Source organism: Microplitis demolitor, chromosome 10 (genome assembly GCF_026212275.2).
Source record: "Microplitis demolitor isolate Queensland-Clemson2020A chromosome 10, iyMicDemo2.1a, whole genome shotgun sequence".
In the NCBI taxonomy this organism is placed as follows: Eukaryota; Metazoa; Arthropoda; class Insecta; order Hymenoptera; family Braconidae; genus Microplitis; species Microplitis demolitor.
In genome coordinates this window covers 1,885,953-1,902,881 of record NC_068554.1, presented here as the reverse complement: position 1 = coordinate 1,902,881, position 16,929 = coordinate 1,885,953, and the positions used below count along the sequence as shown (strand labels likewise).

Here is a 16,929-nt window from a genome sequence, read left to right as displayed (position 1 = left end):
ATTGACTTCTCACTCCTTCCAAGTGATCTCGCTCAACCGTCGCCACCCACGGTCATCAACATGCACTCTGATATTCTTTTCTCTTATTATTTTATTCCTCAACTTCCATATGTATTTTTAATTCGTTTGTCCATCAAAACTCTAAAGAAAACCCAGTCATGCCGTACAAAAAAACACTGCAATGTGATGACAATTTGGGTTAGACCACCAAACACTTGATAGATCTTACAGACGTATGATCGCTGTCCAAATACTACATATTTTAAAAATAAAATGAAAAGATACTGATTGAAAAAGCATGAAAGATAGCAGCGATTGGCGAATCTCTAATATAAGGTGATGGTAGACACCTTTATCCGGTTATCAAAGCCTGAACACGGTACAATTTTTTTTATTTCCTCTTGTCACATCGATCTTATTTACTACTATACCAAAGAGTAGTTTGTGGTGAAGCTCGGACTGTAGCTTATAACCGAGCAAACGACTCAGCGAGTCATCCAGCCAAGAGCCTGCCACACCCCGATACGATTAAACCTGTTGCTGCTTCACCCGTGCTACAACACACATATGTAAGTATAATCCTCGCATGTTTCATGCATAGAGTAATAATACCGCATCAACCCCTTGGCTATTCTTTCCACCCACTGCTAACATCACCTCTGACATATTCTTGTTCATACTATTGCCGATGTAGCATTAGCATTAACGTCCAAGTCCAACTGATCGATTACTCCTCTCTCTTCTACTTGCTCATTTTCGGATAATTTCCGATTCCGGGTGCATTAATCTATCATCCAATCGTATTCTTATCAATCCAGAATGATCATCAGTAAAACTCTAATTCAATAACTAATTTAATAAATACTATCTGTCATCTGAATTTAAATATTTTTTAATATACGAGAAAGAGAAAGTCTATCCACCCACATTCCACAACCCAAACCGTTAATCTCGATATTATTTATATATATTATAATAAATATTGACATAAATAATTGTAAATATACTTCTGACGTAACAACCCTTAAATGTTTAATATAAAAAATATCAGAGCTCGTGATTACGAATTATCAGAAGGTCATCAATGAAATCCCCAGATAAAAATAACTGCTGATAAAATATGCACACTTGTAGCTTGGGAAAATAAAGCTAAGGGTTGAAAGTTGCGCGCATGGCTGTTGAGCTTGTAGGGCTGCAAGGGGTAAGGAGAAAATTTGAGGCAAGGGGTGGAATTCATTGAGAAACGACACGTGTGTGACGGAAGACACCAGGGTGGGAGTCACCATGCGATCAACTCCCTACTGAGTTGCCCCTAGCGACTGTTGCGTCACTGCAGCCGCGTGACGTCACCGCGTTTGTGCCCTTGACCGTCCAAACGTCCGCTACCCTGTCAGCAGCTTCTGGTACGTACACCAATCAACCCCAAACCCTTGGATCCTATTCTTAACAATTTTATTTATTCGTTATCATCACATGCGTCATACACTTGCGCAATGTTACCTTAATGTTTTTTGATTGCCGATGGAAATAATACAGAGTTCATGTCTAAAAGTAAGCATATATATATGTATCTATATATATTTACCTCTCATCTTTTCATTCATTCAAGCACCTTCATTCACCAACTGACCAGTTAAGAATTCTACAGATTACAAGTGGGAGAAATATTGCCCACGCTTTTTACTCAATAATATACCTTTATATTACCACCAAAGAGTCTACTCTCTATCGTGTTTTTATAAAATATTACATATACATGCTCATATTATAAGATTTTTTTAATTTATTATTTATTTTCTATAAAAAATACTTTTCCTGACTAAAAAAAATATTAATGCTTTATTACAAATAAACAACGTTTTAATTATACTCATATTTATATAAACTTTCACTTATGGATGTTGAAAAGCAGATCTCACTTTGCTAATTCATTCACTTTCTGGACCATTCGTTTCATTCATAAAACGCAGTGTAATGGCTGGATTTTATGCGCATGACTCGAATTAAATTCTACCTGGAAGAATTGATCAATAGATTGTAATATAAATATAATATATAAGAATTTAAACTTGGAAATTTTGAATAGCGAGAAGTCGAAGCTTTAGTCAATGTATGTGTTAATCAGAGAATTTTTTAAAATTTTATCAGCTCGATAAAAAAGTATCGACGTAAATATTTCAATGGTAAAGTGTTATGATTGTATTCAAATTATCGATTGTTTATAGTCGCCTTTAAGTATATCGATAACACGGGTAATATTTTTCATCACACGGAAAAGAGCGCTTGGGAAATTGAACTCATGTCTGAGTATTAGTTTCGTATACGGATAAAAAAAATTACGACTGAAAGTAAATATTCTTGAGTCAAGAAATTTTTTTAAAGACTTCAATTTTCTGGGGTAAAATAGAAATTTCCTCTGGCTTATGCTGCTAAAAAAAGTTTACTTGATTCAAGAGAAAAAATCTTGAACAGAAAATCTTGAAATTCAGAAATGTATCTTGAAAAGTACGAAAAAAATAAAAATTATTTAATAAGTATTTTTATTGCTGTATATAATCAGTTAATTTTATAACTGTAATGTTAATTAAATTTTTTAATGCAAAAAATGGATAACAGAATTTGAAATTCATATGAGAATAGAAAAGTATATTATTCAAAAAAAAATAATGTATATTGATTATAATAAACATCCACTTGTATCCTTTTCGACAAATGGGTTCGAATAATCGAATGAAATTGATTATTGATGTCAAGTATAGTATCAATACTATCTTGATATTGGCAGTGTTTCTTTTTCAAGCCATTGACGAGCTTGAATGTCATCTTCACCTTGAAGAAAAGGTCGGAGTATTTCTAAACACTTGGCGTGATAAGAATTCAAATATTCAATCTATAATAAAAAAAAAAGTTATTCCGTACTCGTTAATTTGCCCTGATAGCCAAGCAAACGACAATTAGAAGTCAATTTGCTGAGAAAGTTGGAGCAAGTTGACATCCCATTAGTTGATGAGTTGCCTTCAATTTTACCAGAAAGACCGACAGGCGGAAGTAAATTGCCGCCATTTCTGGGAAATTGGCAACCACTTATTAACAGTTACAGAGGCTGTTGTCAATTTGATCGCAACAATTGACATCAACTTTCTGACTAGGAAGTCTCGCTATCAGGGTAAATGAAAAATATCAAGATATCAGATAAATTTTTACCTCTTGATCGGTAAGCAAATCGATGTCAAGAAGAGAAGTTTGAATTGGAACAAAAGTAACTGTTTCAAAAGTCAAGAAATCTAAATTCCTATGGTTGTAAGGAGTATTAGCTTTGATGACAAATTGAACATTTTCAAGACGAATTCCAAAACTTCCGTCTTCATAAAATCCAGGCTCTAAAAAAAACCAATTAATTATTATCCACTTTACTGTACTGTTAAACAAAAATTAAAAATCCTCACCATTCGATAAAAAGATTCCTGGTTGTAAACCAGGATCATCTGGATAAGGGCGCCAGGAAATAGCAGTGGGGAATTCATGAACGTTGAGATAAGCACCTACTCCATGGCCACTACCGTGCAAGTAGTGGAGGCTGAAAAAAACGCCTTTATAAGTAATATCAAGTAAATTAAAAATAGAGTAGTTGATATATTTACCCAACATCCCAGAGGCTTTTGCGTGCTAGGATGTCTAAATAATTTCCCTTGATCATCATAGGAAATACTGCCGTAGCGACAGCGGTCTGTCCCTTAAATACTCGAGTAAAAGCTTCTCGTTGAAAGCTTGTTGGAGTTCCGAAATGAAAAGTTCTTGTCACATCAGTAGTTCCATCATAATACTGCGCACCCGAGTCACAGAGATAAATCTCTTGGTCTGTAATTGGTACATCAGTTTTTGGTGATGGCAAGTAATGAATAACAGCACCGTGAGGTCCAACTGACGAAATTGTTGGAAAACTCAAACCAACAAAATTTTTTTGTTCTCTAGTAAAATTAAAAAATATATAAATATATTTATTTACAGTAATTGATATGATCACCCTGTAGCTAAGTTGACAGCAAGTTAGCAACAATTTACTGCAGCACCTTGTCACCAAATTGGTGGAAAAAGTTGCCTTCAAATTTCTCAGAAAGTTGTCAACAATTTTTAGTTAATAGTTACAAAAACTAAAAATTGCCATCAACTTGATCACAACTAATTGACACCAACTTTCTGACTAGATCTGATATCAAAGCTGGCTACCAATTTTCTGAGAAAATTTATGGCAAAAGTTGGCATCTCATTAAGTGATAGAAAGTTGACAACAACTTGTAGCTATTAGTTACAAAGGCTGGAGCTGATCGCAACTAATTGACACCAACTTTCTGACCAATTTATTGAGGGTAATAATTAAATCTTACCGTCGAATCTGTTCTAATTTATCAGCACCAGTTATTTCTGTAATCGGAGGATCGCATTTACTTTTAACTTTATCTTCAAGCCAAGCGAAATATTTAACCAGCGCAGCAGAGTCCCTAATATGAGCCGCCTTCATGTTGTCAATTTCAACTTGGTTTTTAATAACTTGCATCAATCTCACCGGAGTTATCGCAATATGTCTCTGCACATCTCCACACTCAGTATGCAAAGCATAATTAGCATTACTATTTATCCAAATTCTCTCATTTTCCGATCCATTACCCGTGATAAATAAATTGCTAAGTGCAAGCTGTTTCAAATACGACCTCACATCCTCATACGGATGGTAAATAGCTTCAACACCTTCATCATTCAGTTGTTTTTCCGCTTCCGCAGTCAATCTCGTCTTGTCAACAAATATATGAATATCTGTCAGTGTAATGATAACGTACGCAAAAAATACCGGATTGTAAGGTATGTCCGAGCCTCGTAAATTTAATAAGTAAGCGACTTCATCCAGAGTCGTAATTACAAGAACACTAGCTCGGTTTTTTTTCATTGCCTCTCGACATTGTGTTATTTTTTCCCCAGCCGTTTTGCCCGTGAAAGTTATCAGCTGCGGCACGATTGGATTAGATATTACTGGAGGCTGTTCATCTCCCCAGAGTTTGTCGATCAAATTTTCTTCAAGTGGCAACAAATTATGTCCAGCAGCACTCAGGGAATTATGCAGGGGAATCCATACCGCGTAGCTCATCAAGTTTGGATCAGCACCGACTGTCGAGTTTGGCGGAAGATTGGACACCAGCCATTCGTCCTGAGTTGGAGTACCAATCGTGCCCTCTTTCATCAACGTCCAAGCATCCGGTGGATCAAATTCTGCTTGTGCTTGGGCGTAATACCGTCCATCTGTCCACATCATCGCATCTTTGTCAGTGATAATTGCTGTTCCCAGAGATCCTTGGAAACCGGAAATGAACTGCCGACGTTTGTCACGATCTGTTATGTACTCCGACAGATGAGCGTCTTCGGAGCCAACTATCAGGGCTTGAATTCCTTTTTTTACCGCACCCTCAAACTCAACGGCTGCCATCAGCTCGCGGAGTTTTGATAATTTTGTAGCTCCAGTTCTTGCCATATTGATATTCATCCTTGGAGTTTGACATATGTTTTAATTAATTACTTACTGATATATATTTACATATATTTATTAAATTAAATAAAGTATAGATAAAAAAATAATAAAAAATAAATTAAAGATTTTTTATGCCTTACCTTGTTGTTGTCACTTAGGAAAGTATCAATGATGCAAAAAATTCTTATCAGTTTATTTATATATTTTTAATCATAAAGCAAACTTTTGAAAGATGTGCAATGTCCCCAATACAATGTAATTAGTTCCACAATTTTTATTTATCGCCTGGTAATTTTTTTTTTATAAAAATGACAGATATTCTACAAATTGATCAACACAGCGGTCAGTTGCCAGCGTAAAATAACGAACGATCGTGATTTTTTTAGATTTAGCATCACGTTAATTATTTTAGTATCTGTCAGTGTCAAGTACTCTAAATATAAATGCTACTCAAGGAAAACACCTGATACGATCACTCGACATTACTATTGATGCTGTGTTGTCATCACGTGACTTGCAATAAAAGTACTGGGTGTACTCAGCTGATAATTGTCGGTGTGTTAGCTATTAGTAGTTTAGTTTTATCAATCTCTGATAGCCAGACTCTCTTAATCGAAAATTGATGTCAATTAGTTACAATCGTTAACGACAACTTTAGCCTTTGTAACGACTACAAGTTGTTGTCAACTTTCCTGAATGTTGAAGGCAATTTTCCATCAACTGATGGGATGTCAACTTTTGTCACCAACTTTCTCAAAAAACTGGTGACCACCTGCTGTCACCTTATGGAAATCACAATTTTTGAAGCCAACTTAGCAACAAATTGTTGCAGTAGGTCATCTCCAGCTTGACTATCAAGGAAATTAATAAAATTAATACTTTTTAGACAATTGTCCATCCAATAGTTACACCTGGAATGCGAGGTGTAGTGATAAGATAGCTGATACCCCATAGTTTTTAGTAAATTTCATAGAAATCTATTACATTTGTATTTACCATGGAATTATCAAAGAATTTCGTCATACTCTATCATAATTCATCGTGTAGGTTCCAAAAATACTATTGGTTCAAAAGTTTATATATTTAAAACTATCAAACTTATTGCAAAATACTATAGGAATTTTTTTGTAGATAATTTTACTTCCCATAAGTTATTTATCACAAAATTGCCCACGGGTTTTATTAAAAATAAAAGAAAAATATTATTTTTTAATGTTTTTATTCAAATCTGAGGTAAGAGACCCAGTGCTCGGTCACTCATGTATTTGTATATATTTACTAAATATATCTATACAAATATAAGAAGTGATTAGGTCTGATACTCATAAATTATAAATTAGACAATAGATTGTTTTTAAAATTATTAGATACCACTTTATCTACTTAGATCGAATGAAAAGAAAAAATAATTTTTTTTTTTCGAATATTTATATACAATTTTATAAGTGATACATTTATTTAATGATGCAAATCACAAAAAATATCAGCATTAATTAAATTAATAATAGTTATTATAAATATTACAAATATATAGTACAAATAATAAAAATAAAAAACTTACTACACTTTATTAGCTAAGAAAGTCAATAATATCTTGTGTGGATAAACTAGCAGGTTTGTTCTGCTGCAAATTATTAAATGATTCAGGACTTGTTGGCATCATCATGGAGTTCATTGCGCCTATTCTAATAGAATCACTATTATTTTTATTTGTTTGTGGTTTAGGACTAGTCCATTGAGAAATTTGATTTGGTGTAGACTGCGATCCCCAATTTATTGATGTGTCCATTCCATTTAGATTCCAATTGATTGGTACATTCGAAGGCTTAGTTGACAATGACATAGGCATCGAGTTTGTGTTTTTCCATTGGTTTTGATTGATATTAGTATCCCAAGAAGGCGAAGTAAAACTAGTGTAGTTGGGCTGCACGGGTTTGGTTGCTGATAAATTTAACTGACTAAGATTGTTCTCTAAAAGTGTACTCGTAAGATCTTTAGGTTCTATTTTCTTGGGCTGTGATGGTGTTTTTGGTGTCAATGGACTTTGCGCATGCAATCGATGATTTGATTCTTGTTGTTGAGAAAACCTTAAATCAATTAAAAGTAATTTATATTCATTTACTTACATCTATTGCACAAAAAAATTTTTTGTTCATAATGATTTAGATCTTAATTTCATGACACTCGACTAATGACAGATGTCATTTCCTTGAAAAATCGACCATGAGACAAATACAATAGCTAGATTTTTAAAAAATCTCCCTAAAAATGATCATACACACCTGTGTTTTTCTTCTAACGTCAATCCTTTTTGATCTTTCAGAGGAGCCACCACCGGGAACATTTTGCTGGATGGAAAAGCGTCATTTAGTACATCAACAGTCGATGGATTTGCCGTTTGTTTCAAAGCGTCATCAAGTTGCTGCGCTTCGCGACGTACTGCATCCAACTGACGCAGCGATTCACGATGTTCCGTCGTCACACGATTCACCATGTCGTTTATCAAAGCAGCTAGAATTTCAAACTGCGACGGACTCAAACTTTGTTCAATGCAAAGTGGCAGTAAAGACGGCAATACTTTGGTGGCAAGTATTTCTTTATTGATGCCCAATTTGCTATGAGTCAAAACCAACTTATATATTCCTAAATAAATAATAAAATAAAATATAGTAATTTATACTGAATCTGTGACAATTAATGCAATTTTTATCTTATCATAACTACCTATCAATGCCATAAGAACAGCAGGTTCGCCAGAATGAGGAATTTCTTGAAGGAATGGTAGTATCTGATCCAGTACAAGCCATCGATCCAAGTGTTCCAACATCTTCGCAAGACACAGCAAGCAATTAACACGTAAGCTTAAACTCGTACTGTGACCTGGTCCTTTCAAACAAATTTTTTTAATTCTCGGAAGGATGACATTCTTCATAGTCGGACCGTCAATCAACGTCGCTATCGAGGGTAATGCAGCAAGACAAAGTTCTTGAAGCTGCTCCATAGGTGAGTCTAGTGCCCGAGTCAGCATCGGCACAATATCTGACTTTATTACACTGGCTGAGCAGAGTTTAAGAAGAATATCAATGCGCTGAATAATTACCAGACTAATTTGAGGTGGATCCTCCATAGCGAGAACGGGTTTTATGTTTGGAAGAATGTGTTCCGTAAATTCATCAACGGTACATTCTTCTAAGACTTGTAAAATATTTGGTAACACAAAAGGAATCATCGGAGCATTGACGAATTCTTTGTAGAGACATGGGAGAACTCGGTGTAAAACAACTCGATGGGGCAGTTGTTTCATCACTTGGGGAAGCCCTTTATAAAACTGTGACTTCTGGAGGTTGTCCCATTGAAATAGTTTCTCGAGATAATTTAATGTCTTGACTCCGATGTCATTGAAGTATTCAATTTTGATAAACTGATGAGCATCGGGTCTCAGCTCCGGATTACTACTCAACATTAACTTGACAGTTTCTCGAAGATTCTCGGGAATCAAAGTCAACTTCGAGGCTGCTGATGTTTTGTAGTCCGCGAAGAATCTTCGGCACTTTGATATATCGCCGTGGCATTCATTGAATGCCCGATTCCCGGGTGAATACAGTGTATAGATGAATAGTCCTAGTGCAAATATATCACTCGGAGGGCCACAACTACCTGCTACAATGCTTTCTGGCGCTTGGTAGTCCAAATGAGCTTGACCAATCGATGATACGTTGGGATCGTATTCAATATAAGACCAAGAAGGCTGCAAAGTATCAGTTAATTATTTCTCAGACATAATAGAATCGTTGGATAATGATCCGGGTTAGCAGACAATTAACAATTTTCGAATTTTTTTTTCAACAAATCATTAACTAGAATAAAAAACTAAAAATATGCACATGTAGAAAATTTAAAAAACTATCGATGCAATTTTTGAAAATATTTTTTTTTTATAATTTATCATTTCGGAAAAAAGTTAAAAAATAATTAGATGTCAACTAACTTCAGTATCATATTGAATATCATTTAAATGAGTGTGAATGTAGCAGGTATGAAAAAATAAATAAATAAAATTTCAAAAAATGCGCGTACTGATTTTTCATTTATCTAAATGCACATTTTTGAATTTTATTTATTTAAAAATTTAAAAAATTCCCACTTGTCAGTGACATTGACACTCATTTAAATTAAACATTTTTAAAAATTCTTTTTGCGGGAATTCAAATAAAAATAATACCTCTTTATCATTGGGACTTTGATTTAAAGCGCAAAAATCAAATCCAAATATCTTCCAAGCACCATTTTTATTAATGACAACTGACTCTGGACATAAATTCCTGTGCAACAGTTTGACATCACTGTGCAAAAACGCAAGTCCTTCTCCAAGTTGAAGTAGACCATACTTTATTTCCACGTCCAGTAGTTTGTAGTCTTTCAAATCTTTTGAACTTATTTGTGAAATATTTTCAATATTCCCTATAACATTTGCCAAGCTAGCAAAGACTGGTTCAGTAGCAAAAGCAAGACTATCACGAGATTCTTCAAGTGGATGTTGAACTGTCAGTATTTGCGGGTGTCTCAGTTTGGTTAATTGAGTAACGCCACGTTTTAGAGCTTCCAGAATTACCTCACGTTCTTGTTTACTTGAACATCTGTCTAATAATCTCTTTTCAAAGACAAATATCGCGGCTGCTTGTTTTGTAGACTTTTTATACCCGCTGTAAATTTTCCACAGCAAACCGGGACCCGCACTGGCAATTTGAGCTGTCACTTCAAATTCTCGTGTCACTGGATTACCTGGTAAGACATTTGACAGCTGGGAGAGTCCATAAGCTGTGCTATTAACTGTGTTACTTATTGTATTACTCACTGTGTTTCTTAATTTATTTAACACATCCATGTTAAAAAAAGAAAATTCGATAAATTTTTTATTTTGTTTCAGAACTGAATTATTTGTATTTTAATATTTTGACAAAGAGCGTAAAAGTAGAGACCATTTATTAATTTGCAACAAATATGTTTCAAAATTTTAAATTTACTAAAATTTATAATACACTTGTTCTGTCAGTGAGTAAAAATATCGAAAAATATTTTATTATGGATACTTTGACCACGGACACGATGGAGCCTTGAATGGGTATAATGTCAGGTTGACTAAAAAAAAATAAAAGGTAAAAGGTGCGGTCTCGATAAAATGGGTACCGACTGTATAAATCATCGGCTTAGAAGATTTCTTTTTAACCCATTCTGATAAGACAGATTGCAAAAATCAGGCATTTAAATTTCCCGCCATAATTCAAATTTGAATTTTAATGAGAGAAAAAATCAAATCCCGTAAGTAAAAAAATATATGAAAAATTAGTGAGTAAAATTTAAAAAAAGACGAATAATTAATTGAAATATTATATATATGTTTTTATAGGAATATATGTTATACACTGATAGAAGGATTTCTTAGTATTAAAAAAGATTTGTTAATATTTAACAAATTATTTCTTAACGGAGCTTTATTTAAGAAATATTTATTAATATTTAACAAATCATTTCTTAAACATCATTTTTTTGTATTTAATAAATATTTCTTAGCATCTAATAAACGATTTGTTAATATTTAATAAACGATTTCTTTCCATTTAAAAAATGATTTATTAGTATTTAATAAATCACTTTTTAACATTTAATGAATCACTTTTTAATAATTAATAAATAAATATTTTATATTTAATATATTTTTTATTATTTGAACAAATTTTTTTTTTATATTTAAGAAATTATCTATTAACTTATTTATTAAAATTTAATTCATAAAATCACACAGTTCAAGAATATATATCTATATATGTTTTTGCATGCAGCTACACACATTCATTAATATTTGTATTTATAAACAAAAATAACTAAAACAACCATCGTATAAAATTTTCTGTTCTTTTAATTTCAAAATACAATTTCATAGTAATTAACACTATAACTAGAATAAACAAATTAAAATTTCTTATATTAAACTACGCTGAGAAATAACATAAAATCCGTTTGATAGTACATGTGTTTTTAATGGTTTTATATTTGATTAAAATTGTACTGAATAAAATTAACAAGGCTTCCATATTTTCATAGTTATAATATGGATGACAATTTACAAAAAACTTCTGATATAAATATTATTTAAGTATATGAGTGCTTCAGTTGTAGGTTACGTTTAACCAACAATGCAAGCTAGAACGGAGTAAACAATATGACGTCGCAACGACACACACATATAGCTTTTTTAATACTTGTACACCACTACAGGCTCGTGTGTAGCCCTCTACCGACAAATTCGTCTAAGAAATATTTATTAAATATTAACAAGCCTTGTTTGGTGCTAACAAATATTTCTTTTATGTTAATAAGGCTTTGTTAGCATTAAAAATATTTCTTAATAATAAAGAAGTTACTTATTTCATTATAATAAATATTGTTAATAATTAATAAATATTTGTTAAATCCAAAAAAGTCAGTTGAGAAAAATTTAATAAATCAATTTATTACTCCTAAACAAATCCTTCTATCAGTGTACTTATGCTTGTAATTTTTATTTGTGGTGTTTCTTGGTAACCATGGTCACGAAATCGATTAGTTCAACATTTGTATTCATGGAACTTTGGTATAATTTTCTGTTTAAGAAGATCAGTTTGAATTCGACGAATCTGTAGCTAACATAAAAAATGTGGCAAGATCATGAGGTTCGGTTTGATGTGTCATTGATGTAAGTACATGCAGCTAAGACAGGATTTTAGTTATTTTTGTTTTAACTTCTATTTTTTTTAGAAATTTTCGAATTTTAAAAAAGAGTTTTCTATGATTTTAAAATCTAATCTCATTGATATTATTTTCATTCAAGGGATTTGCAAATACGGGATGGAGAAAGTTTAATTGATAAACTAGATATGATTGAAGACACGAAAGGAAATGCTGGCGATCAAGGTCGGCTAATGGTAACCAATCTGCGAATTATATGGCATTCACTAATGTTGCCTAGAATTAATTTAAGTAAGTTATTAAAAAAAGTATATAAAAAATATATAATATGAAATCTTTAATTAAAAATTATTTTCATTCAGGTATTGGCTACGATACAATAGTTAACGTATCAACTAAAATGATAAGTGTGGTAAATATGATAAACTAATAGACGAGTAAGATGTTTTAATTTTTAATTGTTTTATGATCATGCGTGGTCAAGCCCAATTCATGTCTAATCATACTTTCATATTCAATCACGCATGATTCATGTAAACGCATCATCATTCACGGCATCTTTGAAGCGGAATGAAAAATCATGCATGGCTAAATATCTCAGTAGACTTCAGGCAACTCCGCTGTCCATCTTACAGCTTGAAATACATTTCTTACATTTAGTTCTGCTCAAATCTACGTGTTTTCTTGAGGACACATGTATGTTCAAAAGGGCGCAGAAACGGCCTCCTGTAAAAAGGAGACAGACCTCGGTCTAATTACATTAAATAATTAATTTTTTCTTCCTGGCCACTTCAATTTGTGTCTAAAGAGAATTATATTTGAATTTTTATTAACATTTTTTAAAAATTTTAGATCCAAGGAACGACAACACAAGCTTTGCATATACTAACATCTTTCAAAAACTGCAAATATGAATTTATTTTTACTAATTTAAACACTAAAAACTTCAGACACTATACATCAGTTACAGGAGTTTTCAGGTATTCTTTGATACACTCTTTTGAAAATTGAATGGTATTATAAAATTATTTTTTATAAACTTCAGAGCATACATGTCTACAAAAGCTTATCGCGAAATAAAATTACGAGGTGCCTTTGTACAAAACAAAGCACTTATTACATTACCGTCAGAAATCATAAGCAGTACAACTCTGGGAGTTTGGAATTTATCAACAGAACAAGTATGCAATTCATAAAAGTGTTTGATAAATACTTATACTTTCAATAAAATAACATTTGTATAGAAAAACAATTTATTTTAGGGCAACGTTGGAACATTTGTGATAACAAACATCCGAATAGTTTGGTTTGCAGATATGAATCCTCAGTTTAATGTATCACTGCCTTATTTAGCAATGGAAAATGTAAGAAAATCCGAGCATTGTTTCGAACAATATATTTAATTAAATTTATCAAACTTCAGGCATCTATAAAGTCATCTAAATTTGGACCAACGCTGGTAATAATAAGTACGAAGTCAAGTAATGGTTACGTCTTAGGATTCCGGGTCGATCCAATTCAAAAATTACACATTCTTCACAAAGAAATTCAAACTCTTAAGGCAGCATATGATAAAAATCCAATATATGGTGTTGACTATACTTTTGAATACCAGGTAATAATAAATATGAAATAAAATATCAAATATTGTTCAAGTACTAATTCAAGTTTACCAGTATCGTTGTTATTCTTTTCAAAATTTTTTAGGGCGTAATTGAACCAGAAGTAAATGAGCCACGAACAAACGAAATACAAGATACTACTGATGAAATTTCAAATGTATTTGGTTTATATTTTGCTGAAGATGGATTAAAACAACGTCAACCTCAAGTTGATTCATATTTAGGACTAGCAGCTGAAGAACCTCGACCGGGAATTTCTTTACAAAGTTTATGGGAATTGATACCTGGCAATACATAATAAAATCTTTTCAAAACAGTAATCAGTACATGTTCAATTATTTTCATAAACTCTTGCCTCAGGAATAGTTTTTTCTTTCGAAAAACCGTAATGATACCCAGTTTGCAGTAAGAAGTTCAATTTACTTCAATAAGAGGTTTTTCGAAAATGATTCTAGAAAGAGCTCAAAGAAATTGAAATTACATAAATGTAGTCTAGTGCTAGTCTTCAACTTATTTTTTATTTTCAGTAAAACAAACAACGTTGAATGAACAATTTTTCACTCCTTCATATTGACATCAAATTCATGTAGGTAATTATGGATTCTTATTGCTTCCTCTGTTAATATTCTTTCTTCAATTAATTTCGTTGCAAATCTTTTATTCCTGTTTACCAATATTGTGTTAGGAGTAGTAGCATTACTACCGAGATTTTTCAATAGCATCTGCGAAATAATTAAAGGTCAAATTAATAATCACATTTGTCTCTCCAAAAGTTCCCATAGAACGGGTCAAAAACCGCATGGAAACTAATACGAGCATTTTGGATTCAATGGGGTTTTTGAATGGATTCTATAGAAACTTTTAAATAGACGTACTGTATTAGTCAAGTGTCATGATAGCTTACCATTATCAATCGAATCAAATAAATTGCAAACGTCAAAAATGAAATAGCTAAAAGAGCGCCTTCGAGAGAAGGGAATCCTATGTGAGTGTCATGATCATCCCAGCTTGAGCCACGTTTTTTTCGAGCGGGAATAACAGCAGTACGAAAAGTTATTTCTAAAATAATTCATAACATGCACAATAATTAATAAAAAAGACTTTTCATCAATTACTCGCAATATTTCATTTATTTTCGGCCAAAGTGATATATAATTTTAAAATTTACCTGGAATGACTGAACTTATTATTTTCAATAATTTCTTTTCAAATGATTTCAAAAATCTCAACTTTTCTTCGAAACCCTTTCCTCGGTTCTCTAACAAAATTTTATGAACTCGGTTCAGTTGATTTATTGGAATATAATTTAAAAGAGAATCAATAGTTGACTGCTGGTGTCTGTTTGGTTTGGGATTATCCTCAGTAATTTTGAGAATCGAAGATTTTGTGGTAGTGTATGACTCCATAGTTGAGTAACCGGCTTCGTTTTTAAATTTGTTTGTTTTATTTTCACTAATTTTGTAAGTTTCATCTTCGATAAAACTTTCTATAGTTGTTTTCAAATCGTTATTGTACTTGTAATCATGAGTATCGTTTGATTGGCTAAAAGCAGTTGAAGCAGATGAGTTCAAAAGAACGTCAGTATAAATTTCATCAGAATTACAATTTGAATAGTTTGCTATATTCAAATGTGGATCTTTAAAAATATTCGGTCGGTTGCTGACTTTTTTTTCATTGAATTTAGTGGAAGATGTCCGATAAACTTTTATTTTGTCTGAAAATTGGGGAAGCTCAATCCATTCACTCACAACAGAATTTTTTAAAGAAATCGATAGGAAATAATATGTTAGAGTAATTATCACTTGTGTTTTGTACATAATGAATTTTTTTATAATATAATTTTAAGTGTCTCTTACCGCTATGATGGCAGAAGTTTGACTACTGACCGCATCAAAGAAACTCGAGGCTACACTTTTCAGTAACAATTATTTCGAGTAGCCATTCATTAAATAATTGTCGTGAAAAAGCTAATATGTACTAAGTAGAGCGTAAGTACAAGTTAATGTATTTTATAATTTATCTTAATATATAGGTTTTGATAATATGAATAATATTACAAACTAATTCCACGTATAAAGAAATGAATTCCGAGTGATAATCAAAGCATTTGAAACGATTAGAATCCAAATTTTCTCTTAATAAATCCTTAGGAATTCATTGCAATATAAATACATAAAATAATTTAAGAATAAATTAATTAAAATTTACCCTGATTAAGAAACCTAATTTGAAATAATTCAAACACGTATAAAATTTTATCAGAAACCATGAGATAATTTTCATAGAATTTCGTAAAAGACTAATTTTATGAAATTTCATACATTTTGATGAAATTTTTATGAAACTGTTTACAATTTTATACAATATAATACAACCCTACAACTAGAACCGCAAATATTACCACTATAAAATTTTATAAAACTTTTATCTAGAGCTCAAAGTTGCCAAAACTATTTTTGACCATGTAAATATCAAAAAAGAAAAAAAAGGACTACGTTTATACTCAATTGTTATAAAAAATGTTAAACTAAGTTGATAAGTATAATTTTATACGATAAAAATAGAAAGTCTAACAATATATTATTATTCAAATTATTAAACATCGTAAGAAAGTTTTAATAATTGAAAATATAATTTATTTTTTAATTTACTATTAATAATGTAGTACAAAAAAAACTTAATAAAAATAATCACTTACTGTAATGTACAATTTTGTTTATTATTATTCAATTACTACCATAATTTTTCCATAATTTTGTATGAAATAAAATATTAAGTATAAGTTACTAATTATTTCTAATTAAAACTTATATTGAAGTTTCAAAATGACTGACCTGTAAAATAAAATTTTTTGAATTTTAAATGAACATTTAAAAATTTAATTATTTAGAAAATTAAAAATTCATGGGTTAGATGTTAATTTACGCCGCAGTAAAAGTAAAATAATTCAAATTTTACCGCGCTTGAAAATTTAATTGCAGAGTGCGCTAAAACTCTTATTTCTACTTCTACTTTTTCCACGTTGTGACGCAATATCGTCTGATCCTCGTGGTCGCGATGATT

At 31.7% G+C, this 16,929-nt stretch overlaps 4 protein-coding genes across 8 annotated transcripts; 1 reads left to right on the top strand and 3 right to left on the bottom strand.

Moving 5' to 3' along the window:
- Nucleotides 1–2,631: 2,631 nt before the first annotated feature.
- LOC103571803 (xaa-Pro aminopeptidase ApepP) lies at nucleotides 2,632–6,014 on the bottom strand. Its single transcript, XM_008550099.1, has 6 exons — nucleotides 5,659–6,014; nucleotides 4,386–5,534; nucleotides 3,642–3,968; nucleotides 3,447–3,577; nucleotides 3,205–3,380; nucleotides 2,632–2,890 (listed from the first exon to the last, which is right to left on the bottom strand). The coding sequence occupies exons 2-6, from the start codon at nucleotides 5,531–5,533 to the stop codon at nucleotides 2,768–2,770; spliced, it is 1,905 nt and encodes a 634-aa protein (XP_008548321.1). The 5' UTR covers nucleotide 5,534; nucleotides 5,659–6,014; the 3' UTR covers nucleotides 2,632–2,767.
- Nucleotides 6,015–6,735: 721 nt separating this feature from the next.
- LOC103571802 (SCY1-like protein 2) lies at nucleotides 6,736–10,647 on the bottom strand. Its single transcript, XM_008550098.2, has 4 exons — nucleotides 9,741–10,647; nucleotides 8,243–9,266; nucleotides 7,801–8,161; nucleotides 6,736–7,605 (listed from the first exon to the last, which is right to left on the bottom strand). Exons 1-4 carry the CDS (start codon nucleotides 10,401–10,403, stop codon nucleotides 7,089–7,091), a joined length of 2,565 nt encoding a protein of 854 aa, XP_008548320.1. The 5' UTR covers nucleotides 10,404–10,647; the 3' UTR covers nucleotides 6,736–7,088.
- Nucleotides 10,648–11,807: 1,160 nt separating this feature from the next.
- LOC103571801 (Bardet-Biedl syndrome 5 protein homolog) lies at nucleotides 11,808–14,186 on the top strand. 2 transcript variants are annotated; one of them, XM_053742210.1, is made up of 9 exons: nucleotides 11,808–11,998; nucleotides 12,123–12,251; nucleotides 12,387–12,535; nucleotides 12,607–12,656; nucleotides 13,097–13,224; nucleotides 13,290–13,425; nucleotides 13,507–13,608; nucleotides 13,668–13,859; nucleotides 13,952–14,186. In XM_053742210.1, the coding sequence occupies exons 2-9, from the start codon at nucleotides 12,211–12,213 to the stop codon at nucleotides 14,162–14,164; spliced, it is 1,011 nt and encodes a 336-aa protein (XP_053598185.1). In that variant the 5' UTR covers nucleotides 11,808–11,998; nucleotides 12,123–12,210; the 3' UTR covers nucleotides 14,165–14,186. The 2 variants fall into 2 exon arrangements, with proteins under 2 accessions (XP_053598185.1, XP_008548319.1); XM_008550097.3 differs by having other exon boundaries at nucleotides 11,808–12,251.
- Nucleotides 14,187–14,365: 179 nt separating this feature from the next.
- LOC103571800 (conserved uncharacterized protein) lies at nucleotides 14,366–16,911 on the bottom strand. 4 transcript variants are annotated; one of them, XM_053742310.1, is made up of 5 exons: nucleotides 16,825–16,911; nucleotides 16,565–16,700; nucleotides 15,035–15,408; nucleotides 14,771–14,925; nucleotides 14,366–14,588 (listed from the first exon to the last, which is right to left on the bottom strand). In XM_053742310.1, exons 3-5 carry the CDS (start codon nucleotides 15,270–15,272, stop codon nucleotides 14,424–14,426), a joined length of 558 nt encoding a protein of 185 aa, XP_053598285.1. In that variant the 5' UTR covers nucleotides 15,273–15,408; nucleotides 16,565–16,700; nucleotides 16,825–16,911; the 3' UTR covers nucleotides 14,366–14,423. The 4 variants fall into 4 exon arrangements, with proteins under 4 accessions (XP_053598285.1, XP_053598284.1, XP_008548318.1 ...); XM_053742309.1 differs by lacking the exons at nucleotides 16,565–16,700; nucleotides 16,825–16,911 and adding an exon at nucleotides 15,723–15,941 and having other exon boundaries at nucleotides 15,035–15,580; XM_008550096.1 differs by lacking the exons at nucleotides 16,565–16,700; nucleotides 16,825–16,911 and adding an exon at nucleotides 15,723–15,941.
- Between the last annotated feature and the right edge of the window lie 18 nt (nucleotides 16,912–16,929).